Raw genomic sequence first — 27,566 nt, 5'->3', positions numbered from 1 at the left:
TTGATTATCATGTGTGATAACCAATCATTCCAGAGAGTTTTGAACAAAAGATAATATTCTGACTGAAATAATTGATTATCAAGTAAGATAATATCCCTGTCAGTTTTGACATTTAACATGATTTTTCTAGTTTGGTTGCACCTGTGACTCATCCAACATATCAAATAGGTTCCTTAATCACTAGAATTGATGTTGAAACATATTTATGGTTAAAATGAAATACCACTTTACTAATTAGACCAACAACTAGGTGCATTAAACCAACTCAACAACTCAAAAGTTTCTAAACTCAATTCCACACTTTCTAACACAGAACTTGGAAACCTAAGGATCTAAACAAGTCAGAATTAACCCAACAATGGATCCCAAAGCCTCTACTTTAACACAAACCCTCGACCATAGAATTTCACAAGTCAAAACCCAAAAATGAATTAAAAATCATAAAAAACTTAACCTATCAACTACCAACCAATTCTACATCATATTTCACTTAACTCAAAGCTTAAACAAGTTTCAAATGACTATAAAACAGACCCTAATACTTAGTTTCTCTAATTTGACCATTAACTCAACTTTTCGCCTATCAAAACCCTCTTTTTAAACCAAAAAACCAACCTATAACTTAGCCTACTCTCTACTTCCCAATATTAGATCAATTTTATACAATTTACACTCTAAAACAACAACATTCAAATTATCATACAAGTACCAATTCACAATCATTCACATAAACCATTCAGCAATAATCCCAATTTTATACATCAAACCAAGACTATTACTAAATAATCATCTCAAGCAATCACCTATTATCTCAAACATCAGTCTCACAACATGATTAAGCATAGATACATACTTATAGAGGACCAAACTGCTCTACAAGAGCTTAGACGATCATCAGCTCAAAGAACTTTATATGCACCTACAATCCATAGAAACGTAATCACGGTATACCGTTAGATAGAGCTGTCAAAACGGGTAACCCGGTCCGACCCATCACGGGTTGGCCACTTAGTGAGTCAACTCAACCCGACTCATTTATTAGCGAGCTGAAAAAATTCGAACCCGACTCGACCCACCACGGGTTGGTGGGTTAAACGGGTTTTCTCATTGGCTGACTTAATTAACTTTTTTTCACCCTCTTCTTCTCAGATTCTTATAACATGTTACTTTGATCGATCAAATTGAAAGAGTAATAATTGGACCAATTGATATAAAAGAAAATGAAACAAAAGAAATATATTGTTATATATATATATATATATATATATATATATATATATATATATATATATATATATATATATATATATATATTATAAGTTATCAAGTATAAAATTTTGCCAATTTAGTTTAATGAGATATACACAACCGTTTGACCAAGAAACTACATATAGTTGTTAACAAAAATATATAGCACAAGATAAAATTGTCATGCTTGCTTGTAGATAAGTCTAAAAGCAAGATAAAACAAATGATATATTCCTGAATTATCCAATCTATAATATTATCCATCTATTAAATTGGAGTCATGAATAGATAAATTCACAGTATTATGCTCTCTTGAAGCATCTTCTTCTTTATCTCCATCTATAATATTATCCAATCTATAATCTTAGGGTTTTATTTGCAGAGGGAAACTTTTGGAAAGACAGAAGCGCGAAGGGCTCTATTGCTAAGTAAAGGTTGTGCATTTTGAATAATTAATTTAATTAATTTGATTTCAATAAAAAAATAGGATTTGAATAATTAATTTAATTTAATTAAAAAAATAGGTGGATTGGTGAGTCAACCCAACCCACCATGGGTTCAACCCGTGTGAGTCGGATTCTTAGTGAGCCAGATCAAAATTGGCTCGCATAAAAAATTTTGCAGTTTTTTTCAACCCAACCTGGCTCAAACCCGTGATGAGCTGGGTTGGCTCACGGGTCTCAACCCATTTTGATGGCACTACCGTTAGAAGCATTGATTAACAAAGAGTCTTATAGAAGACTCAGACTTCACATGAGCGAAAGAGAGCTAGCATGCAAGGAAAATAAAGCCGATCAAAGAAAATAGTAGAAACTAACTTACTATTTTAGGAAAACTGATCGAATGAAGTTGTAGACCTCACTGTGGTGATCGTCTAGATATATTTTGATCATCAAAGAGATAAATCAAGAGCTAGAAAACTTAAAGAAAAGAAAGAGAAAGTCTAGAGAAAATATTCTTGAATGATAGTAAGTGTTTTATATAATAAGACACGCTTATAAAATTCCATTTATATAATCAAATTATTTTAACATTAAATAATATAATGTTGTTAATTTAAAACACTTATAAATCATAATATTTTATTTTTTAGTTCTTATAATTGTCAGATTAAAAAAATTATATATATTTATCTTTAAATGTTAGAATCAAAATATATTAATGTTTAAAATAAAAATATATTTCAAATTTATATCCATTAAAAACATATTAAACTTTATTCCTTCTTTACGCATTTTATTAATATTGCATATCGCTATTTTCCGAATAAAGTTTTTTTTTTCTTTTGCAAACATAATGTATGTTTGGCAAATGCAATATAATATTATAAAATTATTACTAGTTATTAGTCTATTGTATGTGATGTTGACATGCAGATTTGGGCAAAAGTAGAAGATTGAGTATTTAAAACATGTCTCATGTGTGACTTTCTCTTCCTCTGCATGTGGTAGGGACACAATACAAACGCGATTTCGGAGTTTTTAATGAACTGGTTTCACCGAAAACATTGAAAATGAACATTGATTTAGGTGCTGTAATCCATTCAAGGAACACAGATCTTGCATAGAAAATGTTTCACATATGCTTCCTTCACAATGTCACAAAAGATTGTGTTCTACGTTTCCTGAATGGCTTCATGAAGATGTTACTTCAGCAAAATCATATTCTAATCTGGTGGAATATCAGCACCACATGTGCTGTGGTGCTTTAAAGCTTCAGCTGAAGGGAATAAGGCTTTTCATTTATTTATTTATTTTGTATTCAGTTGTCATGGTTTGCTGTTTTGATTCAAAATTTTGAATACTGAAATTTTCATTTAAAAAAATTCCAAAATTTACTGTACGAATAACCCAATTCCATTCAAATGATTAAGGTGGATTAAGTTAGATTCAATCTAAATCAATGTTTTTTTCATTAAATTAGGTGATTGATTTTGTAAAACTTTTTTTATAATATATGAAATAATTAATAAAATATCGGATCAAATAAATTATAATTATTAAATAAATAAATAAAATAAATTTTTATATTTCATTGATTAAAGACAATTAAAAAATAAATATATAGATTCTTTTTCTTTTTACCTACCTTATTAATTTATTAATTGCATTAGATCTGTGGCATTAATATTAGTAAATTTGTTTTTTCTTCTTGTTCTCCTAATCCATCTCTTTCTATTTTTGATCTTGTTTTTGAGTGTGATTTTTTCCTTGGTATTATCTATTTAAATGTATTTGTAGGTTGATGAAAATTCTTCACTTTTGTTTTTTGTAACTGTGTCATGATGATTGAATGAAGAGATTTATCTCTTCCTTATCTCTGGTTTCAGAAGAAAAGATAAGTTTGTAGGATTATTATTTTTTATTTCTCGTTTAATTTTTTATATTAGTTAAATAAATATTCATATAATATATCAGAATTTTAAAATAAAAATGATTTAATTTATCGTAGAACCAATTTTCAATTTACCCTCTCAAACAGATTTTTATTGTAATAAATTATTATAGTTAACAAATAATCTATTTTTTGAAGCACAAACAATCTTTTTAAGTAAAATCAGACGACAGAAGTAAATGGGAATTCAACATCAACTAGAGTCTCAAATTTTATTTTCAAATATTTCTGAGAACATCAAATCAGTGATCACCTAACAAGTTTGCAACCCTGAGAATGGAGACATGAAAATCAAAGCCATTGATTTTAGACATTCTGAGATTTTGTTGAGGAAGTTGTCTTTATCTTTTGAATCATCTTGTCTTTGATGAGCCTCCTCATTATTTTTCCAGAGGGTGACTTTGGTATGCTTTCCACAAAGTGCACCACTCTCACTTTCTTGTAATTTGCAGCATTGTTGGCAACATAGTTCATTATGTCCTCCTCACTTTCCTTTGCACCAGGGATCAAAACCACACTTGCACCTGGGATTTCCCCTGCATCTTCATCTGGTATTCTAAACAACCATTACAGAAAAATAAAAGCATTACTTTGTAATGACTTTCTTCAAAACTAAAATTCCAACACAAGTGTCAGATTAACAATGTTAACTATATTAACAAAAGAGCACGATTTTGGTTACTTACGGCACTACAGCTGCATCTTCAACTGATGAATGACTCAGCAAAATGGCCTCTAACTCAGCAGGAGCAACCTGTATATGTTCAAAATGACATCATTCCCCTTATTCTTAACCAATTTGTGTTTACTAATAAACATACTTTCATGACAAAATAATTATGTAAAAATGAGAAAGTTGAACATAGAAGTTTCAATCTCAAGTCTGTCAAGTTGTATGGTCATGATCAATCATAGTATATTTGAGGTATTGTTCGCTTACCATACATTCCAGTATTGTTCGCTTTGGAAGATGTAATTCTGTTATGGTTTTGTCTTTCCAGATGGAAAGAGGAAAAAGTATTTAAACTCTCTTACACCTTAATTTTATAGTGATACGAGACTATTAGGTGTAATAAAAACAATAGTTTTTTTCTATTTTTTTTATTGAAAAAGGTGACAATCCCTTGTATTGTTGTAAGCCTCTGAAGTATCAAGAACTTACTTGGAAACCTTTGTATTTGATCAACTCTTTGATACGATCAATGATGAAGACATTTTCTTCATCATCTATGAATCCTACGTCACCTGTGTGAAGCCATCCATTCTTGTCAATGGTATGTGCAGTCTCATCCACCTGTTTATAGTAACCTAATGAAAAAGACACATAATTTATGTTCATTCCGAGTGTAGTCTATCGTAACCTTATAACTGGTTTCTTTTTGGGTAGATTATTTCTGCATTCTTACCTTGCATTACACATTGGCTTCTCACACAAAGTTCCCCGGGTGTGTTCCTAGGAAGGGATCGACCAGTGTCAGGATCAATAAACTTGACTTCCAAATTTGGGAGGATGAATCCCACTGAATTTTTATGAACACTGCCCAATCCTTTTGTTGCAAGAGTGAGTGTGATGCAGCTATGCTCAGTAAGTCCATATGCCTACCAAAGAAAACTAGCTCTTGAGGAAGGTAGACACACACCGTACTAAATATGCAGAACTTATTATGCAAAATGTAAAAGTTAATTCATGACAGAAAATAACATGTTGATAGGATTTGGTATAGCAACCTCATGGACAGAAACACCAGGGAACTTGTGTTGAAAAGCATTAAGAAGTTCTGGAGCAAGTGGTGCTGCTGCAGTCATAACAGCTTGGAGTTTGAGCTTGGTGAGGTCAAATCCATCAACTATGGGATTCTTGACCAAGCTGAGAATGATAGGGGGTACAATGGGTGCAAATGTGACCTCATGTGTGATCAAGGCATTGAGAAACTTCTTCAACTCAAACCTTCCCATAACCACAACTTTCCCTTTGCTCCTAAGAGTGGCACAACATATTCCAGTGATGCCATAGATGTGAAAGAAGGGAATGAGGCCTAGTGTGGTGACCTTGCCCTCCATTTCCCTTGTCACACTGAAGAGTGTAGAGCAGAGATTAGCCACCAGATTTCTGTGAGTGAGCATCACACCCTTTGACATTCCTGTGGTTCCTGATGAGAATGGCATGGCACAAAGATCATTCTGTTCAACAGGTTCCTTGGAAAAATCACCACCTCCTCTCTCTGCTGCTTCAATCAACTTCTTCCAATTCATGCCACCTTCAACAACTTCATCTCCTACCACAATAACAGGTACCTCTAGACCCTTCACCTGTTTTTGTTATATCAACTCAACAAATCTCAAATACTATACTTTAACACTCTCATTCTATGTATTATAGCCATGGGAATTCAAGTAAAATTCTAACTTTTACATCACTAAACAAAGAAAGTTCAATGACATATATAAAGATTCATAAACCTACTGTGTTAAGTTTTAGTTAAAAGTAGCCTCAGGCGAGTTTGAAGAAGTTAGTATAAAAATGAAGATGAATTATACCTTTTGATAGTTTGTGGCATCTGTGACAAATATCTTGGCATCTGCAGACTCTTTCTGTTTCTTAATTTCTGAGACATGAGAAGCTGGATTAGCCCCAGAAAAGACCCCACCGGCAGCCATTATCCCCAGAGCAACAATGGCATACTCAACCACATTTGGAAGCAACACAATGACAACATGCCCTTTCCTCAAACCAAGAGATCTTAAGGCCTTTGAAAACCTCTTTACATCCCTCACCACATCACCGTAAGTCACCTGTTTTCCAGTTACAGCATCCACGAATGCGACCTTGTCAGCATAGAGCTCAGCATTTTGGAGCACATATTCTGGCAAAGTCACATTGTCAGGGATAGGGACGGGTGAGTACTGGCTACGAAAGACATGTTCCTCCACATCTCCCAAACTTTCCACGTAGCTGCTTCCCATGTTTCAGTTGTGTCTGGATACAAGGTTGCATGTCAGATTATTATAAGCACATTCTCTGATCATACTCTTTGCATGGTGAGTGAGGTTAGATGAGTTGCAAGTGAAGTGCAATGGCCAATTTGCCATGCGTGGGGGTGTTTTGTTGGTAATTTGTTGAATCATGTCATTGACAAAGCCCAACTGCAATGTTCCTACAATCACTCTTATGTTTTTTTATTTCTAATCTGTCGATATTCATAATCAATTCACTCTGCATCTCTTTCAAATGATTTTACTATTATTGCGGATAGAAAGGTGAAAATTATGCATGTTCATATCAATGTATTTATACATATACTACTTCTCGGTGTGACGAAGATTTGCATAAAAAGTTTATATTTTTACTCAATTACCCCTTCCCTCTTTTACATATTAAAATCGATAAACAAAAATTAATAAATTATTCACAATTCTTTTACATATATATAAAATCAATTTTTATTTTTTACATTCTATATAATAATATAAAACAATAATAATAATATAAATAATAATAGAAAACAATATAAATAATAACAATAGTTGAAATATTTAAATCAATTAAAATTATTATCTAATTTTATTTTAAATTGTTATTGTAATTAAGGTTAAAAGTGTAATTATGTAATTTTATTAATTAAAATAATTTTAATTATATCAAATCTACCCCTTTCACTAATTTTATAAATGTTTATCTTATTTTCCTAAAATTTCGTTAAAAAATAATGAGGAGAGCGTGCGACGGGAGAGTTTAATGAGAATGAGAGTAATTGAGATTCTCTGAAGAAGATAAATTTACTAAACTAAAAACATAATAACACTTTTGCTCTGCTCATTATTTTTACAAAAATTTTAGGTATTTTTGCAATTTTTTATTCATAGAAACAAATAATATATTTATTAATGCAACAAAATTATAGATTTTAATTTTGATTTTTTGCAAATATTTTTTTACGAAAAACATTGCAGGTATTTTCTGCAAAAAATGTTTCTATAAAAATTCATGGATATTTTTTCCCAAAAATATTTCATAATAAAAATTGTAAGTATTTTTATGAAAAATCTTTTGCAGGAAATATTATAGATAATAGATTTTTATATAATAATATTGCGAGATACACTAACTTGTAATTGTGCCAATAGCTTTCGTTTTCTTTTCCGATCGAAGTAAAATCCTATTCTACTTTTGGCAGAGTCCAAGAAACCCCTATCAAGTTGAACCAAAACGTTAGTAAAAATTCATTAACTTACATAAAACTAACCAATCACAGAATAACGAAATAACCTAAGAACTAAAAAAATACAAGTAACAACAAATGGTCGTTCAAAAATTGGAACACAAAGAATAATCAAATTTCCATGTTTTAGATGACAGTCAAAGTCATCCAAAATGCCATACCACCTAGAAACATTGAAGCTGCAGTTGAACTTGCACCTGATATATCACCAACTGAACCATGTGAATTTTCTGGAGCAGAACTCGACGGAGCAGTTTCCGGAGAGGCACCGTTGGATGGCAGTGTAATGGGTGAACCTGCTGGTGTGGCAGAACTTGAAGGAATTCCAGCAGAAGACTCCGGCGTTGGTGCCTCTGCCACCGGAGATGGAGCCGGTGGTGAAGAGACGTTCTTGGCTGGGCTAGGAGCCTGAGATACTGAAGACGGTGGCTGAGTGACCGGAGCCTCCACCGGCGACGGAGAACCGGAAGACCCAGATGGAGAAACCACTGGAGATTGTGAAGGCGGTGATAAAGTTGGAGACTTTGCAGGAGATGCTTGATGAGGCGCCAGAGAATGCACCGGCGGAGTGGCAGAAGAAGGTGATTTGGCCGGAGCAGACGATGGTGTTGACTTGGGTGAAGGGGCAGGAGCGTTGCCTGCGTGAACCAAACATAAAGACGTGAAGAGCAATGCCAACACAACGTGTGAAAGTAATCTGATCACCATGGTGTTTGAAGATTAAGATGACAACGTTGAACAGTGTTTGCAGCAACAACAACGTTGAACAGTGTTTATACTGTGAGAAATTGAAAACGTGGAACTGTGTTGGATGAAGGAGTGTTTGGGGAAGATATATAGGATGGTGGTGGAGCGTTGTGAGAGAAAGATGTGACCGTTGGGAGAGGGTTGATAGGGTTTAGCCAGTAAAGTAGCCGTTGGTGGGATGGCTCACTTGTTTAGATTCCCAAAGCGAAGCAAACTGTAAAAGTTTGCATAACAACTGTTTGCCATATTTGAATAATATTGTAATGATAACGGTGGTTTGTACAAAAAGTGTTCTTTTAGAGAATAGCACTTATTGGAATTTTGGGTTTGTATAAAAATACCTAAACCTTTTCTCTCTTTAGGTGAATTAGGGAATGAAAATAAGTTAAAAGAGAATATGTAAATAAAAAAATCCACTGAAATGAAAATTTTCTCACCATAAAGGGCATTGATAAATGTTATTGTTGAAGTTGTAGTAGGCATTTCTTTAGAAAGACAGTTGACTGTTTTGAGTTAGAAAATATGCCTAAATCAAATATAGCAATGTTAAAAACCTTGTACTCAAAATCTTCGGGAGGAAGCTTACTTTGTCCACTATTAATCATCTCAAAACCAATAGGGGAGTGTGTTTCTCCTTGAATCTCACCACTTTTTCTTTATGTAATTCCAATTTTTTTAATATTTATTAAAATATTTATCAGTTTCACCAAGGTAAAGGTTATTTGATCAAATAAAAAAAATAAAAAAAATTACTTTTAACCGTGAATTCAAATTTGTATTCAATTTTAAATTATAGGTTTTCATCTCATTTCTTCATTCATTTTTTTTCTAGCGCGTTCTTTTTGTTTTCCTTTTCTCCTGCGTTTTGTTGAATTTTACTTAAAATTTTAGCAAGATCGTCCCCAATACGTGGAACGTTTCCCACTTAAAATTTTACTTCAGTTGAATTTATTCTTGTAATGTCTTTTTCATTCCAGATTTCTAATATAATGCTCCGACTTCCCACTACTCATACTACTTAAACTATTGACACATTAACCAGAGGACGGGTGGTGAATGGCGAGTTCATAAATAGAACCACTACCACCCGAAAACTAACTAAGCCGGACGGGTGGTGAATGACGAGTTCATAAATAGAACCACTGTCACCCGAAAGCTAACTACGCCGAACGGGTGGTGAAGGGCGATTTCATAAATAGAGCCACTACCACCCGAATGAAAAACTTACCGAACGGTTGAAACCCAGCAAAAACTCTTAGCAGCATAACTTTCCAAAGAGCGTGTATGACAAATATCGTAGGTAAAAGATAAAGTAGACGATCGGATGATAAAGCACAATTTAAAGACTTCAAAAGTTCATTGATAAAATTCAAGTTTATAGTTACACTCAGGAGTGGACGGCCACCGGCCGGTATACAAAATGTTATAATTCCCACAAAAAGCAAAAACAAAAACAAAAAACACTCCCCCCAAGCTCAATCATTCATCATCGTCCTCGTCTGGACGGACATCTTCATCGCCCGCCACCTCTTCGTTGACCGGCGAAGCATCTACCGGCATCATCTTGCCATCATAAACATCCTGGCCAATGTCGAAACCAGCAGCCAAAGGGTCCGCCCCCAGCAGAAAGGCGGCCTAACGGAGAGCCTTGTTTAAACCTTCTTCGAGCTCAATCTGAACATTGTTGTTCAGAGTAACAATGGCCTCGTTGGCCTTCACCAGTTCGCCAGCCAAACAATCTACTTACTTTTGCAGCTCTTTTTCGCTTGTAGTCAGCCTCTTCGCCTCCAGTTTCAGCCGTCTAGCCCCTTCCGCCAATCGGTCACGACCGGTTCGGGTATCCTTCAGTTGTTGGACGGTCGTGCTCAGCTCAAGACGTGCTTCGTCCAATTTCTCTTGTAACGCTGATCGTTTCTTCTCGCATTCTTGATGCTCAAGAGTGAGAGCCTCCATCCGAGTCCGAAGATCCTCTACCGTCTTCTTTTCTGCGACCAGCTCTGCTTGGACGTCCCCGGCGCTCCTACGGTCAGCAAACTCGTGTAGATACCAGGCCAGCATAGCCCCCCGGCTCGCGAACTCCAAGGCTGCCTCAATGATGTCCTTTTCTGACACAGGTTCCATCACCGCTCGTTGCGACGAGCTCATATGAAAGCTCACGCGACCGCCAACATTGAAAGCCGGGTCAAAGACACCGCCCGACAAGGGGTGAGGAGTGCTACCCTCCCGGCGACTCTTCTTCGAGGACGACTTCTCTCCCTCTTTGGATTTCCTCTTCTTATCCAAAGGGGTAGCAACGGTGATGACGGTCGCCTCAGACGTCTCCAGGTTTACCACGAGAGGCGGTTGAGTGGCAACTGTCACGGGAGGATCCGGCGGCGGCACCGTCCTCGATTGAGAGCCCGTCAACGCATGGCTTGATCCGACCGACCGGGGATCCCTCCTCCGAGAAGACGGCACATAACTTGTCTTGCGGGGCACTAGAGAGACATGATATCTGAAAAGGAAACATAAATTTAGCTAAGTTAATAGGAAAATAATAAGCAGATAGTGGCAAACGCTGTATCGAACGCCATTTGGTCAAAATCCTCATGCCCAAGGCATTCAACTAGGTCTCGGGTAGGGAGGCGACGGGATAAGGCGTCAATGGTCTTAATCGCCTCTATATCAACATGGGTCATAGCGCCGACCGGCACAATATTTATCTTGGCAGGATCCCTCGTTCAATAAAAGGGGAACAAGGGATCGCCCGCTTCAGTATGAAATTGGGAGCGACCGCCTTCCTTGATTATTACTTTGAAGTAGCGGTGCTTGAAATATTTGAGAGACTCCGAGTACGGCTTGAACAGACAACCATCGTGGACGGAAGTTAAAGAGACCCAGCCCTGCTTGGCAATCGACCAAACGTTAAAGTAGTGGAAAAGAAAAAGTCTTCAGTATGAGTCCACTTTCCGTGAAAGACTCGCTCGTTAGGATGACTAACGCCGAGACGGAGCAAACGGGCGTCTTCCCCATCCCTCGCTATGTACGAACGTTCCGCCCACAACCGCAATTCCTCTCGGGTAGAAAAGTCGAACTCGTAGTTCCCCACTTCATGGGAAGCCCAATCGTATCCCTCGATCACGGGCCACCCACCGGCTAGTTCAGCCCATTCAGCGTCTATGACTACGCCCCCCTGAAGAAGGAAGAGCGATATCTTGTTTATAACCCTCTCGCCGCCACCTGCGGAAGACTTCGACCCCGATCCCCTCTCTTGCTCAGGCCTTTCAAGATAAGACGAAGACACCGAGCTGAGAGACGACGACCGGCTCCCGTCGGATGACTCCCCGCCTCCCCTACCCGTCGACTCATCAGAAGAAGAAACACGAACAATAGACATTTATTAATTACCTTGAAAAAAGAATTTTAAGTCGGACGGTAACATTACAAGAAAAAAAGGGCGTGTGAAAGTGACTGAGCCCCGCGCTCCTATTTATAGCAAAATTTTTGAAACCGCTAATCCACATCCACCGTTCAAATCTGGCACGATCAACGACTCAAATCAAGCGACGATACCGCTACTCGAGACAAACAGCCTATGATAGTATGACACGTGTTTTCCCGCTCAAAGTCAAATTCAAAAAGCGCAAACCGACCACTCCTTACTATAAAACCCAACGACAACTAGTTGTCTAGGGCATGGGGGGCCTGATGTATCAGATGACCCCCGGACGGTCCCAAACATAGCACGTGGGACGTCCGACCAGACTCGAGCACTCAACCCGAACGGCCATGACAGGTAGGTTTGCAGAGGTGATTAAGGTAAAACACCGATTAGAGGGTTGGGCTCGGGATTGGGCTCGGGATTGAGCCGTGATTAAGGCCCTGCTAATCCTAGGCCCATGACCAAAACTGTAAATACAAGTCAAAGGTAAGAGGTAAGCAGATTCATTAATTGTTTATTTATTGCGGTACTAAAACAACCGATCAGACCTTTTACTGACTTAAGCATCGGAGCACCTTTAACAGGTACCCTCCCAGGCGCACAGGACGGACGGACAAAGACTAGCCGAAGGACAGATCGTGAAGAGACCGGACGGACGTGACTGAGAGCCCACATATTTAGGTAACTCGACCCCATACATGAACAATAGAAATTTTTTTGAAAGCATGAGTATGAATTTTTGTTTTGGATAAGTTCATTCTGTATCTTTATTTTTTTTCATTTCATCAATCTTCTAAGTGTATAATGTTAGGGGTTAAGAGGTGAATTTTAAAAATAATTCAATTATATAAAACAATATTTCAAGAATGATACTAAATAATAATGAAAATTTTGATAATGGATGATAACAAATGACACGATAGATTTAATAAATAACAAATTTTGTTAAGATATGTTCAAACTCATAACTCTAATATTATGTTAAAAAATAAACTTTAAGCTAACTCAATCCTTACAAAACCAATTTATAAAAGAAAGTTTGCATTCATTTATATATTTTTAATTCATCTTATTTTTAGTCAAGGTAAGATTTTTAAAATTGGAATTTAGAAAATTAATTTGATTTTTAGTTATCATTGAATAGGAGTTTATCAAGGAGTTTAAATGGTGTTGTGCTTTAACACTTTCTATTTGTTCTCTTTTCTACACGGAGCATGGGAAACTTGAAGAGGAGAATTAGTAAAATGTTAATTTTCAGTTTACCTATTGAATAATGTAGCATAATGCATTGCATTGAATAATTTAGACTTGTTTTGCACAATTAGGTCTCAATTAGGTCTTTTACTTTTCTTTTTGTCTCAATTGAGTCTTTATTTTTTAAAAATCGAGACAAGTTATTGATGTTAGTTTCACACTAACACCATTAAAAAGGTATCATGTGCCAGCTCATGATTTTTTAAATATTTTATTTTATTTTATTTTTTTTTAAAAAAAAATTGCCACATGGCAAGCTGACATTATGCCATATGGCAATGACAGTGTGACGTGGCACTGTCAGACCACATGTCATTACATTTATCTCAATTTGGTCCCTACATTTTTATTTTGTTTCAATCTGGTCCCTGTATTTTTATTTTGTCTCAATTTAATCCTAATTTAAAAAAAAAATAAAAATTTTGTTCCTTTCCAAATGAAATAAAGATATTTACCTTTTCCAAAATCTTGTCTTTAAATATGTTTTTATTAGGTGAATTATTAGTGATGATATATTTCAAATCTAAATATTTAACTTTAGAAACTTTTTATGAATTGTTGAGGAAATACTGAGACTGTGTTTGTGTAGATCATCTTCACAAAAATATTTATTATTGAAATGTTAACTTTTATAGTTTACTTATTCGTATTATTTAGGTTAAATATTTCATTTGTTGTTTTATCTAGTAGAAGAAATTTAAATGAGTTTCTTTATTTTTATTTGTCTCAATTTTTGTTTTAAAAACTTTAATGTAACTAAGTTATTTTCTTTAGCACTATATAAATAAAAATGTATCATATGTTAGTTTGTAATTTTTTTATTTTTCTAATAAAAATATATTAATTTGTATATATTTTTAATATGGTTGGTATGAATTTGTATAAGTAAACATTTAATATGGTTTGTTCTTTTGATTATACTTATTTTTTATAGTAAAAATTTGAATAGATGATTGAGAATAATTTTATAATATTTATTTTATTACAAGACATATGAGTGACGTTGGTTTGTTTCAACTAAAAGTGAGATTTCGGTATAATTTTGGATGTGTAAAAAAAGAATATTTCAATTCATTAACATAATTTTATTTTTCAGTAGTGTAGTTTGATAAAATTAATTAAATATGGGATATTTTGAATTGATAATATTTTTTTAATCATTCTAATAGTCTCTATTCTCAGTGACTTTTCTCAATTACATTTTTCACTTTTTTGTCTCAATTGAGTTTTTATTTTTGAAAAATCAAAGCAATTAGGTCGTTGTTATTAGTTCCATACTAACACTACTAAAGAGGTGTCACGTGTCGGCTCATGATTTTTTTGAATTTTTTAAATATTTATATAATTATTTTTATTTTCATATTTTATTTTTTTAAATAAAAAAATTTGTCATGTGGCAAGCTGACATTGTGCCACGTGACAATGAAAGTGTGACGTAACACTGCTAGTGTCACGTGTCACTGTCAGGCCACGTGTCATTGTATTTATCTCAATTTGGTCCCTCTATTTTTATTTTGTTTCAATTTGGTCTTTTTTAAAAAAAATAAAATAAAACATTTTGTTCCTTTCCAAATGAAATGATGGTATGTACATTTTTCAAAATCTTGTCTTTAAATTTGTTTTTGTTAAGTGAATTATTAGTATGATGTATTTCAAATCTAAATATTTAACTCTAGAAACTTTTTATAAATTGTTAAGAAAGTACTGAGACTATGTCTGTGTAGATTACCCTCACAAAAATATTTATTATTGAAATGTTAACTTTTATAATTTATTCATTCATATTATTTTGGTTAAATATTTCATTTATTGTTTTATTTTGTAGAAGAAATTTAAATGAGTTTCTTTATTTTTATTTGTCTCAATTTAATTTTTGTTTTAAAATCTTTAATGCAACTAAGTTATTTTCTTTAGTACTATATAAATAAAAATGTGTGATATGTTAGTTCGTAATTTTTTTATTTTTCTAATAGAAAAATATCAATTTGTATACATTTTTAATATGGTTTGTATAAATTTGTAAAAGTAAACATATTAAATGGTTTGTTCTTTTTTTATTCTAGGCTTAATACCTCTTTTTGTCCCTCTTTATAAGAGAAATGTTCAATTTCGTCCTACCTTTTTCAAAAAGTTCACTGTGGTCCCACGTTGTGAAAAAAGTGTCCAATTTAATCCTTTTTGGTCACGGCGTTAAATATTTAACGATCCTGCTGACAACATGGACTGATGCGTCCAACGTGGCTTTTTACCTTCGTAACGTGGCAGTGACAGTGTTTTTCATTAACTGAGAACGTGACAGTAGGCAGTGATTAAAATTCTGAGTGTTAGGGTTTGGTTTGGGTATTCGAATTGGTCTTTGAGGATTGAGAATGGGTTCCCAAGGGTGTTCTTCGTTTTCGAAAAGTTGGGCCAAAGGATCTTCTCGTTCGTCCTATGGTGGTGCTTGTAGGGGAGGTGGGTTAATCCCTACTTGTTACTGTGGTGATATTGCAGTAATGAAAGTGGCCAGAACTAGGAAGAATGCTGGGAGAAATTTTTGGGGTTGTCCTCATTACAAGGTTTGAAGTATACCCTTCTCAGTTAATGTTTTCTTGAGTTGATTTGATGCATTTGTTCATAGATTTCCTAACATGGTGAATAACAGGGTGGATCTTCAATTGGGAGCTGCTGTAACTTTTTCAAGTGGTATTGTGAAGACAACGTGGATGAAAAAGATTGCACAATTCTGAAGAGAATAAGTGAGCTGGAAAATGCAGTGAAGGATTTGCAGAAAATCCAGAAAATGATGAAGTTGTTAGTTGTAGCTTTGTGTGTGTGTATTGTGGTTGACCTTGTAATTTTGAAGTTGTGGTTAGGTTGATTTAGTTAGATCGTGAATTTGGGTGTTTGTTATAAGTGGGCTTAATACCTATTATGTATTTGGATGCTTGAAAAAAGTATGTTGACAATGCGAAGGTGTTTTGGTTGGTGTAACATCAGTTATGCAATGTAATGTAGAAAATGTTCGAATCAGTCCCCCATTTGGTTTAAAAATGTTGAAACAGGTCAACCCAATAATGCATATGACTGAGGACTAATGGCACATATTACAAATCTAAATACAAGCTTTGAACAAAACATGATGAAAGCACTTTGATTCAATAAATAAAGGCAGTACAGGTTTGTCACCAAAGTACATGATATTGAATACATATAACCTCCAATTCATCTAAAAAGACAATACATGTCTGTTACCAAAATAAAGACAGTACAATACATAATAAATCAATTCATCTATCTATCTATCTTTTCTTCTGACTCTGAATTTTGGTGGACGGGATGATTGGGAAGTTGGAGGTGGCTGGGTTGGTTGTGTTGTTTCTGGTGACTGGGTTGTTTGTGTTGGCTAGGTTGGTTCTGGTGGCTGGGTTGCTTCTGTTGGTTGGGGTCGTAAAGGGCAGTTATTTCTGTTGTGCTTTGTCTGACGGCAAATGGTACACTTTTTCCTATGCCCTCCAACACGCATTTGAGTGTCATCCTTAGTTAACTCCCATGCCTCCAACTTGCGTTTTTTCTTTGGCCTCCCGGGCAACTTCCTTATCAGTGGTGGTAGTACATCATTGAAATTTGTGGTTTGCCATAGTTGGGGACCATTGAGTGGAAAAATTATGGACGCATACACCTCTTCATATGTGGATCTTCTGAAGCAAGTGGGTATAACATTTTCTGGATGAACATTACAGTAATTCATTGCTGCAATTGCATGACAGCATGGGATGCCACTGATCATCCACTTTCTGCAGCTACACTCTTTAGTGTCCAGATCCACTGTGAACTTGTTCCCAACAGATGAAGTGTGCCTAACCTCAAAAATCTTTAGTGCAGCCCAACTGAAAGAAATAAAGCACATCAATGAACGTAAATAACAAAATGTATATAAATTGTGGTGATAAGATTACCTTGGCAGCCAAAATCTAGACAAATTACATTCTTTCTGAAGCCTCTTCTTTATCTTTGGGCATATTGTGAAGTCCATAGATGCCACCTTGCTTCTGTTGGTGGCCCACCTTTTCATGAGATACACTCTGATATCCTCCATCATTGTGATAATTAGTTTTCCTCTTGCATGAATGAGGACACTGTTGAAAGCTTCAGTGATGTTGTTATCAAGGGTATCACACATTGGTTGAGCTGTGAAGCGAGACCTTGACCAAAACCTGTTGAAAAAAAGAATTCTCAAATGGGTTACAATGCATCTGTGACAGTAATGTGTATATAATGGCTAATGGGTTACCTTGGGGGAATGACTATGAGGTATTTATATGCTTCAACATTGACTTCTTTAATTTTCAGCATTTCTCTCTCCCAAGCCTGGGGATATGTGGTGGTTGCAGCACTCCATATCAGATTTTTTAATACCTGCCCACGAAACCTTTTCCTAAAGTTTGCATAGAGGTGCCTTAAACAATATCTTTGTTTTGCCTGAGGCAAAAGCTCTTGGATAGCTAAGACTAACCCCTGCACAATTAAATTTAGTAATAAAACCATATCCTATACAAAATCATTAACTAAAAATGAAAATAAGCTGCACATTATACCTTCTGCTGGTCTGACATCCATGTGCACCCTCCACATACTTCATTGCCCCCGAGGTCTTCAATTAACAATTGCAAAAACCATGTTCAGCTGTCTTTGTTCTCCACTTCTACTACTGCATAGGCAAGGGGTAGCATTTGGTCGTTTGGGTTCCTACCAACAGCAGTCAGTAGCTCCCCCTTGTAAACACCTTTCAAAAAACATCTGTCTAAACATATAATGGGCCTACAACTTATGAAACTATCTTTACAAGCTTTGAGACAAACATACATTCTTTGAAAGATTGGGTCACCATTATGAGAGTCAACTTTAATTTGCACTATTGACCCTGGATTACACCTCAACAGCTCATGTCCATAGTCGTACACCCTTTTATATTGTTCTATGAAATCTCCTTCAACCTGTCTTGTGGCAATTAACTTTGCCCTTCTTGCCTTGGATATTGAAACATTTGTATTCCATTTTCTTAATGCTTTAGTACAAATATCATTCACCTTTAAACTAGGATTCTCAACTAAAGATCTATCTATTTCCTGACTTAACCACTTAGCATTCATCAGTTTAATATTAAGTTGTCTACTACAACTATGAGTATCAATTATCTTCCTCAATTGCCAAATTTTTCGTGACGGCAAATAACCACAATAAGCTAGCCATGGGCACTTACCTTGGCCATCCATGCATGTCACCCTCACCCTACAGTTATCATTTTTGATAAATTTTAGATCCCTCCCAGCATGAACAACATACCTTCTAATAGCATCCTTAAACTCTTCCCTGTCAGTAAAAATAGTGCCCACTTCCCACTTGTAATCTGCCATGGACTTCTGCTTTGCATATTTTGAGAAAGGACCTACATCTATTGTATCATCATTGTCATCCTCCTCACTTGCACTATTTTCAGGAGTTAAAAGCTTATCAGACTCCCAATCATCATCTGACAAACCCCTACATTGTTGGGTTTCTTTTTCATTGTCTTCATCATCCACATATTCATCACCACTCAGATCATCCATTCCTGCTGCATCATCACTGTTCACTTCCACTTCTTCTTCACTTTCGACCTCAATTTCAGCCTCATTATCCACTTCTAATGCTTCTTCACTTACATCCTCAACTTCATCCTCATTCTCAACCTCCACTGCAAACTCATCATCTTCTGCATCCTCATGCTCAACATCCTCATGCTCAACATCCTCATGCTCAACATCCTCATGCTCAACATCCTCATTATACACTGAATCCTCCTTCTCAACCTCCAATGCATCGTCATGCTCAACATCCAACCAATCCTCATTGTCAACATCCATTAAATCCTCATTGTGAACCTCCAATCCTTCACTTACATTCTCAACATCCCGTGCATCCTCATTCTCAACATCCACTACATACTCATTCTTAACCTCCACTGCACCCTCCACTACGTCTTCCATTCCTTCTTCACCACCCTCAACATGTGCTTCTCCTCCTACACCACTATCCTCACCACTCTCTGCATGACCTTCACATAGCAAAAGAATCTCATTCTCATCATTTTCTAAGATAGTTGCTTCGTCCACCCCATGCACAACATACAGGTTCACTTCCCCCAAATACTTAGCCACATTCATCATGTTCATAGCTCCTTTATCATCATCAACCTTATGTAGAACATGTTGGACACTGTAATATAATTCTTCTACTTGCATGTATCCCATATGGTTAAGTGAACCTAATACTCCAAAATAACACCATTTATCGGGGTCTACGTCCCAATTAACTATCTCTCCGCCTATATAATTAAAGGGGACTTCTTTGATCAAGGTCCCACCATGGTGGACCACTACCCGAAACATGTCATCAGACATCCCTACCCGAACCCTGCAAATGCAAACGGGAGACCACTAATTTCAGTTAAAGTAAGACCTATGGGACCACTATCATGCATCAAAAGAAGACAACTTTTCACACAAAACAATTTCACCCATAATTAAACCCCCTCAAACGCGACAACAATGAAAACATTTTCGAAAAACCTCTAACCTGATTTGATTTGCGGAATTGGATTTCCTCTGCAGATTTCACCTTCAAGTTCACCCAATTTGGATTTGCAGGTCCTCCAAAATGCTTATCCCCAAATCGCGATTTCGAATTACCCAAACCAAACCCTAAAACTCAGAATTTTAATCACTGCCCACTGCCACGTTCTCAATTAATGAAAAACACTATCACTGCCACGTTACGAAGGTAAAAAGCCACGTTGCACACATCAGTTCACGCTGTCAGCAGGATCGTTAAATATTTAACGCCGTGACCAAAAAGGATTAAATTGGACACTTTTTTCACAACGTGGGACCACATTGAACTTTTTGAAAAAGGTAGGACGAAATTGAACATTTCCCTTATAAAGAGGGACAAAAAGAGGTATTAAGCCTTTATTCTAATTATTTTTTATAGTAAAAATTTGAACAGTGAGAATAACTTTATAATATTTATTTTATTACAACACATATGAGTGAGTGGTGTTGGTTTTGTTTTAAGTAAAAGTGAAATTTTAGTGTAATTTTGGAGTTGATAAAAAAAAGAATATTTCAATTCATTAACATAATTTTATTTTGGTTAAATCACTTCTACAATCCTATGTTGGTTTTTCCCAACATGTATTATTGATTTTTCTAATTTAGTCCTTAAAAGTGAAAAATTGACTCAATTGGTCCCTGCCGTTAAATTGACTTATCGGGGTTAAGTTTTTGATGACTGACACCTTGACATGGAAAGTTTTTTATACTTGGCATTAGCACATGTTCTTACGTGGAATTTCATTACATTATACATTTAAAAATTCGGTTTTTTGATAATTGAAACCTAAATCAAGGTTCATCATCTTCAACTTTACATTTCATCATCTTCAACCCTATCGATTGATGCTTAGGTTTCATCATGAAATTAGGGTTCATAAAACCCAAATTTTTTTTTGAAATATGAAATTAAGCACCACCAAATTCCAAATTAGGGTTTATCAAAATCAACCCAACGAAAACCAGCTTTTTCCAACACTACCTGAGGCCCAACCGTCAGCACATCAACAAGAGCTTCAATCCTCTCCCGAGTTATAGATTCCTAGGTTAGAGAAATTAAATCTGACTAAACCCTAATTAATCCCAAATTGGGAAATTTCTCTTTTAAGTAAACCAAAACTTAAGTTGGGGAACGAGAGTTGGAAAGCAAATGTTCTACATCCCAAACAAAAGCAACGTCCTAGTGGTGGCGGGAAGCGACAACTCTACGGAGGCACAACTCAGACAGTGTTCTGGACAACCTCCTAAGGAGGGACAACTTTCTTCTTTTCTTCTCCTTCGCAGTTCTGGTTAGGGGTTTTGCATGTAGGAGATAAGTTTTTCGGTGGCTAGGGCGCGAACCCCTTCCTTGCGGCGCGGTGAGGGGCTACAGCGGTGGCGCCGACAGTTATTTGAGCATGGACGTACCTGGGTGGTGGGAGTCGCGAGAGCTTTCTTCCTTCAAAGCGACTCGCGATGGTGGACGCAGGTTCAGTTCCCACTGCCCCGCGATGGCGGAAGGAGACGACGACAACACGTCAATGTTGGGAATGAGCATTGAAGAAGAGAACCTTTGAGATTGTAATGTTTTTGGGTTTTGATCTTGTGTTTGGGGTTGTTCATCTGAGTTTCTTTACATGTTAGGGATTTGCGATTGGTTTTCTGTGAATTTGGGGGAATTTGCTGCTCGTGGGTGGTTTTATAGGTTGGGCCGTGAGGGAGAACATGATGGTGGTGGAAGGAGTTGAGGTTTGATATTCTGGTTTAGGTGGTCCGATGTTGTGTTGGGATGATGTAAGTACTAATTGCAGACTGTGGTTGAAGAAGGTTTGACCGTGATGTTGACGACGGTGGCCGTGATTGTTGACTGTGGTTGAAAAATCAACCAACAAATCCAATTTTAAAAATTTTAAATATTATCAAATTCCATGTATACAACACATAAAAAACTTACCAGGTTTGTATTTATGACCTAATTGAGTCAATTTTTTATTTTTAAAGACTAAATTGGGAAAACCAATAATACAAGGATCTAACTAAAAAACCAATATAAATAAAGACTATGGTGAAGTAGTTTAACATTTTATTTTTCAGAAGTATAGTTTGATAAAATTGGTCTATTATGAGATATTTTTAACTAATAATATTTTTTTAGTATAGTTTATGATTTTAAATCTATTAATTAAAGGATATATTGGTTTTGAAGGTACAATGGATATTTAATGATTTTTTTAATAAGTTTAAAAAATGTTAGGTTTATATTATTTAAGGAGATCGATGTTAAGAAAAAGATTTTTAACTCTGGGTTTATTCTCTAAAAGATAGAGGATTGATCAAGTGATTAATTTTATTCCTTAAGTAATAAATATTCATTAAAATAAGACAAAAATATCAAAAACAACCTCTATTTCATTCGAAAATATCATTTGAGTGAAATCACATAGCTTAATCGATATTCTCTTATATTTAAAAAATGTTTTGGTTTTTTAAATTATTCACAAATATTTACGGACGTGACAAAATTTAATTGTAATTGTTTCTATATATCTAATAATTTTATGTTTCTAAGTTTTAAAATAGATATTATTAATTGTTGATTCTAATAATATTATATTAATATGAATGAATTTAAGATCAATAGTTTTTGAAAAAAAATTGTGTGCCTTTCAATATATATTATTAAATTTAAGTTTAAAATGGTTGCATACAAATGTAAGCTTGTGTCATCTGCTCTTCCTTTCCATCTTAATTGATATGTAAAATATGCTATAGATTACATAGCATATATTTGGAAGAAAATGCATCTTCTCTTCATCTATGCTTGTGAGATAAAAGAGTTATTCTTTTATATTTTTATTTATTACATAAATTTGCATTAATAACACTAAGTACAGCATAAATCTTTTCAAAATAAAGTTGCTTTTAAATCTATTAAAACAAATACAAAATGGTGAAATAAAAACATTTTAATTACCTTCTATTTGATCACACAAAATTTGCATCATTATTGAAAACAATCCTTCTTACATAGTAGTATTCAAGTTACAAATATGAGAAAATTCAGGATTTCAGGTAAAAGTGCACTCACTCACACAGAGCAATCAAAAACATAACAAAAGGATTGGATTAGTTGAGAAGTTCCCATATTAGGGTTTGTGTCCTGTTTTCTTCTTCTGCACAAAACCACATGCCCTGGTAAGATCTCTCACTCTGTTTCCCTTCTATAAGCTGCGTTTTCATCCCATGCGTTTCTTCGTTCCTGATCTCACTCGTCCATGAAAACCCTAAAATAAAAATCGTGTATTTTTTTTTAATTTCTTTTTTGGTTAATAAGGGGGAGAAACCCCGGCAATGGATGAGGGCGAGGGAGGGTACGGTGAGAGCGGCGATCCCATGGATCAGTTTCACCGTAACGAAGCTATATCCGCCGTCGCCGACGATGGTTTCATGGCAGAGGAAGATGATGATTATGAAGATCTTTACAACGATGTCAACATTGGAGAGGGTGTCCTTCAATCTTTGCGCAAAAACGAGGATTCGGGGTTCCGAAACGATGATGTTGAGGTCAAGAAGCCCCCGCCGCCCCCTCAAGTTCCTGATGCTCCCGGGGTTTCGATTTCGGGTGCCGGTGACGGGGGAGAAGGTGTCGGAGGTGGCGGAAGTGGGATTGTCGAGTCTAGGGTTTCGGGGAGAGTTGATGGATTTCAGAATCAAGGGTTTAGAGGGAACGAGGTGGGTGCCAAAGGTGGGATCAGGGTTGAATTGGGGCACCAAACTGTAAAATCTGATATTGAGGAACAGGGTGGTAATGACGGGGCTGCACTTCCGGGGATTGAGCAGCAGTCACATGGCGGGGTTGTTGGGAGTGTGGGAAATGAGGGTTTAGCGAGACAAGGTCAAGGTGGGGGAGGAGGGGGAAGTGCTAATAGGGTTGGTGGAAATGGTGTTGGGAACAGTGTGACCGCTGTTAATAGTGTTAGTACCGGAGGAGTTGGAGGTGGTGGCGGTGGTAGTGGTGCTTCCGGTGGTACTATATTGTTTGTTGGTGATTTGCATTGGTGGACTACTGATGCTGAGCTGGAAACTGAGCTTAGTAAGTATGGGCCTGTCAAGGAGGTGAAGTTTTTCGATGAGAAGGCTAGCGGGAAGTCAAAGGGCTATTGCCAAGTTGAGTTTTTTGACCCTTCTGCTTCCACAAATTGCAAGGAGGGAATGAATGGTCATGTTTTTAATGGGAGACCATGTGTTGTTGCTTTTGCATCACCTTTTACAGTTAAGAAAATGGGGGAGGCTCAGATAAACAGGAATCAGCAGATGAACCCATCTACAGTTACACAACAGGGAAGGAGGGGGCCTTCTGATTCAGGGGCTAAGCCTGGTGGGGCTAATATTTCTACAGGTGGTAATTACCAAGGGGGAGACGGGAATAGAGGTTATGGGAGAGGAGGTAACTGGGGAAGAGGGAACAATCCTGGTATGGGGAATAGGGGACCCGTGAATCAAATGAGGAATAGGGGTGGTGGGATGGGTGGTAGAGGTATAATGGGTCATGGTGGAAATGGTTTTGGACAGGGAATTGGTGGTACCCCTCCACTGTTGCATCCTCAGTCAATGATGGGTCAGGGTTTTGATCCTGCTTTTGGTGGTCCCATGGGTAGAATGGGTAGCTATGGAGGCTTTCCTGGTGCTCCAACGCCTCCATTTTCTGGGATCTTACCATCATTCCCTGGTGTTGGAGGTGTTGGTTTGCCTGGAGTGGCACCTCATGTTAATCCTGCATTCTTTGGAAGGGGGATGCCAGTTAACGGTATGGGGATGATGCCTACATCAGGCATGGATGGTCCTAATATGGGGATGTGGTCAGATCCAAATATGGGTGGATGGGGTGGGGAAGAGCCTGGTGGTGGGAAGGCTGGAGAGTCAAGTTATGGGGAGGAAGCTGCATCTGACCATCAGTATGGTGAAGTGAGTCATGATAGAGCTGGGTGGCCTATGAGGGAGAAAGATAGAGGTTCAGAAAGAGACTGGTCTGGTTCTTCTGAGAGAAGGTATAGGGATGATAGAGATCAAGGATATGAGAGAGATGCACCTAGAGAGAAAGATATGGGCCATGATCCTGAGTGGTCTGAAAGAAGGCATCGTGATGATAGAGAAACTGGCCGAGAACGGTCACGTGATCGTGAACGATCGCGTGACCGTGAAAGGGATCATCGTGAACGTGACAGACACCGGGAAGATAGGGATCGGTATGCAGACCATCATAGGTACAGAGAGCGGGAGGCAGAGCATGATGATGAGTGGGATAGGGGACGATCATCAAGGACTCACAGCAAGTCGCGGTTATCACAAGAGGAAGAGCACCATTCAAGGCCAAGAGATGCTGATTATGGGAAGAGGCGAAGGCTTACTTCTGAATAACTTTATATACCGTGCTTGTTGTTTCCTCGAAGGCATTCCACTGAAGAAGAAAACAAAGTAACCGAGTAGTCTGGATTTTGTCATTTGCTTGAATTCTCTGGGGCCTGGAAGTTGTTGAGTAGCTGTTTTATTTCAATCACTTGTTATAATTGCTCCTTGGTTGGAGCAGGGTTCTTCCTTTTTGTGAGAAAGGTTAGTTAAAAACTGCAATTCTTAGCCTTCTTTGTTGTTGGATTTTGTTTTATGGTATGGCATGAACTTACTGCCTGCCATGTTCGCTGTGACTTATAACCATAGATTCCTGTGCTTTTTACTCTTGTTTTCATGTCTATTGATGTAGAACTAATTGTAAGCTGTGATTCAGTTTTTACCATGTATGACATGACAATGATTTGCAGAAGACTAGGGTTGATTGTTCAGAATTTTTAGCTTGTGGATTTCTGCAGGCTTTAAAATATTGTAACTTTGTACTCAGGATTTATAATAGTTTATAGTTTTTAGCTTATTTTTTTGGAATATATAGCATATTGAAAGCTATAGCCGACAGTTGAGAAGCATTATGATATGTAACTTACCTTTAATGATAAGTTATTAATTTTAAACATTTAGATAATATTTTTTGTATCAATTTTATGCTTTGTGGGTTTTCGGTAGTGTGTTGGACTCCTTTTCTTTATTGACTTCACCCATTTGGACACATTTGTTTATGTGGTTTTCTATTTAAGGAGTTTTCTTTTTCTTCTGCTTTGTGGTTTCCTTTGGAGAATACTTTGTCCACTTTTGTATTTTTGCTTTATCTAATAAAATTTATATATCTATCTGAATAAATATTTTTATATTTGAATTTTAAATTTTCTTTGTTCCGTAGTCTTTTTAATGTTTCATTGTAGTTTTTCTTTTGTTCATATATGTGCATTTGTTAATTCTCGTAACATCCCTGCTTAAAATTTGTCTAAGTTCCTGCCAAATGCATTTGGTTCTTATTTTTTCCTTCTTGATGGTATATTGTTTTTGTGCCTCTGCAGTTGGACCAGGTGAATGTTTGAATATAGATGCTGGATGAAATGAAAATATATGTTTTCTGCTAAGCACTTGTTTGTCATGAATTATTTATTAGTCTAATTATGCACACTTTATAAGTTTGTATAATCTGAGTCAGCTATTTATATATGGCATTCTGGTTTTGTAGTTTGTGTGTATGTACGTTATTAACTAATTTCATGGGATGTTTGGTGAAGATATTATCCCTCCCCCCACTTTCCTTTTGTTGCTAGAATAGCTGTATTAAGATTAGGTTCTAATTACTATTGTGTCAGGATCTGAATATGTGGTTACATCAAAGTTCTATAGTCAGGAGGAGTGGATGCATTTATATGTGGTTTCATAAATTACAGCTACACATTTTTTGTGGAAGAAACTATGATTTTGGGATGAGTATATAATGTATAGACACTGAAGCTTCAGTTAATCTGTAATTGCACTACTTTCTGTCTAATACCTTCCAGATTGACAACAATTATCGATGTTCTGGCTTTGTGTTGTGTAGGACAACTGTTTTGAGAAAGAAATCTGTTCATTCAAAGTCTGGGCTGTATCAGGCGGCTTCAATGTTGAAGATTCGAGTCATGACCTTTTCCTACATTCAGAAGGGGAACTTTTGCTATGAAGTATTAGCTTTTGATTTGAATTTGTTTCAGTTATTAGCACATGATTACTTAAACCATCGATGTTGATGTAATGGGTTTATCTTCCTGAAGTCTGAAATGTGGCAGATTATTTAGAACTTATTGTTTGAAATGTGTACTTTAGGATTTAGCAGAGGATGTTGATAATGTGCCCTTTCTTATTGGCTGGCTGTTGTATCATTCTTTTTTTCATCTTTTGGCTGGCTGTTGTATTTTTTTTTTCTACTTCTTTTTTGTTGTTTTCTTCCTCACTTTTTAGCATAGCTGTGTAGAATACAAATATTGTGTATGATGTAGAGAGCTAACCATTTGATCGCTGTAATCATTCAAAGCAGGAGAATTGTACATGCTTTGGTGTATATATTGATATTAACTTCAATGATAAAGGTGAATACACCTCCAAGTCTTGTTTTATAGTCCTGTCTTATTTGTATATGGTCTAATGGAATCTAACAGTTGACAACGGAAGGATCACAAGATGATGTCTGGACTTTGCCTTTTTTAAGATAAAATTTATTATAACAACTGTATATATCTATAAAAGTTATAGCAGCACACTTAAATATAT

At 36.2% G+C, this 27,566-nt stretch overlaps 4 protein-coding genes across 4 annotated transcripts; 1 reads left to right on the top strand and 3 right to left on the bottom strand.

The window, feature by feature from the left end:
• Positions 1 to 3,726: 3,726 nt before the first annotated feature.
• Positions 3,727 to 7,022, bottom strand: ACOS5 (acyl-CoA synthetase 5). Its single transcript, XM_047316458.2, has 6 exons — positions 6,181 to 7,022; positions 5,371 to 5,952; positions 5,049 to 5,241; positions 4,805 to 4,950; positions 4,329 to 4,396; positions 3,727 to 4,198 (listed from the first exon to the last, which is right to left on the bottom strand). Exons 1-6 carry the CDS (start codon positions 6,604 to 6,606, stop codon positions 3,949 to 3,951), a joined length of 1,665 nt encoding a protein of 554 aa, XP_047172414.1. The 5' UTR covers positions 6,607 to 7,022; the 3' UTR covers positions 3,727 to 3,948.
• Positions 7,023 to 7,839: 817 nt separating this feature from the next.
• Positions 7,840 to 8,682, bottom strand: LOC124840408 (uncharacterized). Its single transcript, XM_047316461.2, has one exon. It carries the CDS (start codon positions 8,568 to 8,570, stop codon positions 7,989 to 7,991), a length of 582 nt encoding a protein of 193 aa, XP_047172417.1. The 5' UTR covers positions 8,571 to 8,682; the 3' UTR covers positions 7,840 to 7,988.
• Positions 8,683 to 16,669: 7,987 nt separating this feature from the next.
• LOC148198621 (uncharacterized) lies at positions 16,670 to 17,879 on the bottom strand. Its single transcript, XM_088115880.1, has 4 exons — positions 17,862 to 17,879; positions 17,558 to 17,781; positions 17,223 to 17,468; positions 16,670 to 17,153 (listed from the first exon to the last, which is right to left on the bottom strand). Exons 1-4 carry the CDS (start codon positions 17,877 to 17,879, stop codon positions 16,670 to 16,672), a joined length of 972 nt encoding a protein of 323 aa, XP_087972006.1.
• Positions 17,880 to 22,931: 5,052 nt separating this feature from the next.
• Positions 22,932 to 27,190, top strand: LOC124848758 (uncharacterized). The gene is made up of 3 exons (XM_047326533.2): positions 22,932 to 23,090; positions 23,230 to 25,505; positions 26,860 to 27,190. The coding sequence occupies exon 2, from the start codon at positions 23,247 to 23,249 to the stop codon at positions 25,311 to 25,313; it is 2,067 nt and encodes a 688-aa protein (XP_047182489.1). The 5' UTR covers positions 22,932 to 23,090; positions 23,230 to 23,246; the 3' UTR covers positions 25,314 to 25,505; positions 26,860 to 27,190.
• The last annotated feature ends 376 nt before the right edge of the window (positions 27,191 to 27,566 follow it).

The sequence above is a fragment of the Vigna umbellata genome, chromosome 5 (assembly GCF_029865625.1).
Source record: "Vigna umbellata cultivar VRB3 chromosome 5, Vumbellata_1.0, whole genome shotgun sequence".
Lineage (NCBI taxonomy): Eukaryota > Viridiplantae > Streptophyta > Magnoliopsida > Fabales > Fabaceae > Vigna > Vigna umbellata.
Note: the sequence above shows the minus strand (reverse complement) of the source record. Positions and strands in the feature narration are given on the sequence as shown.

Bases quoted from the DNA above. Each gene is read 5' to 3' on its own strand.
- ACOS5 (XM_047316458.2), bottom strand. From the start codon at position 6,606: ATGGGAAGCAGCTACGTGGAAAGTTTGGGAGATGTGGAGGAACATGTC. The intron at 5,953-6,180 runs GTATAATTCATC...TAACAAAAACAG, and splicing joins ATGCCACAAACTATCAAAAG to GTGAAGGGTCTAGAGGTACC. The intron at 4,951-5,048 runs GTAAGAATGCAG...CTTTTTCATTAG, and splicing joins AAGCCAATGTGTAATGCAAG to GTTACTATAAACAGGTGGAT.
- LOC124840408 (XM_047316461.2), bottom strand. From the start codon at position 8,570: ATGGTGATCAGATTACTTTCACACGTTGTGTTGGCATTGCTCTTCACG.
- LOC148198621 (XM_088115880.1), bottom strand. The intron at 17,469-17,557 runs GTAACCCATTAG...GTTTTGGTCAAG, and splicing joins CTCATAGTCATTCCCCCAAG to GTCTCGCTTCACAGCTCAAC. The intron at 17,154-17,222 runs GTAATCTTATCA...TATTTCTTTCAG, and splicing joins TCTAGATTTTGGCTGCCAAG to TTGGGCTGCACTAAAGATTT.
- LOC124848758 (XM_047326533.2), top strand. From the start codon at position 23,247: ATGGATGAGGGCGAGGGAGGGTACGGTGAGAGCGGCGATCCCATGGAT.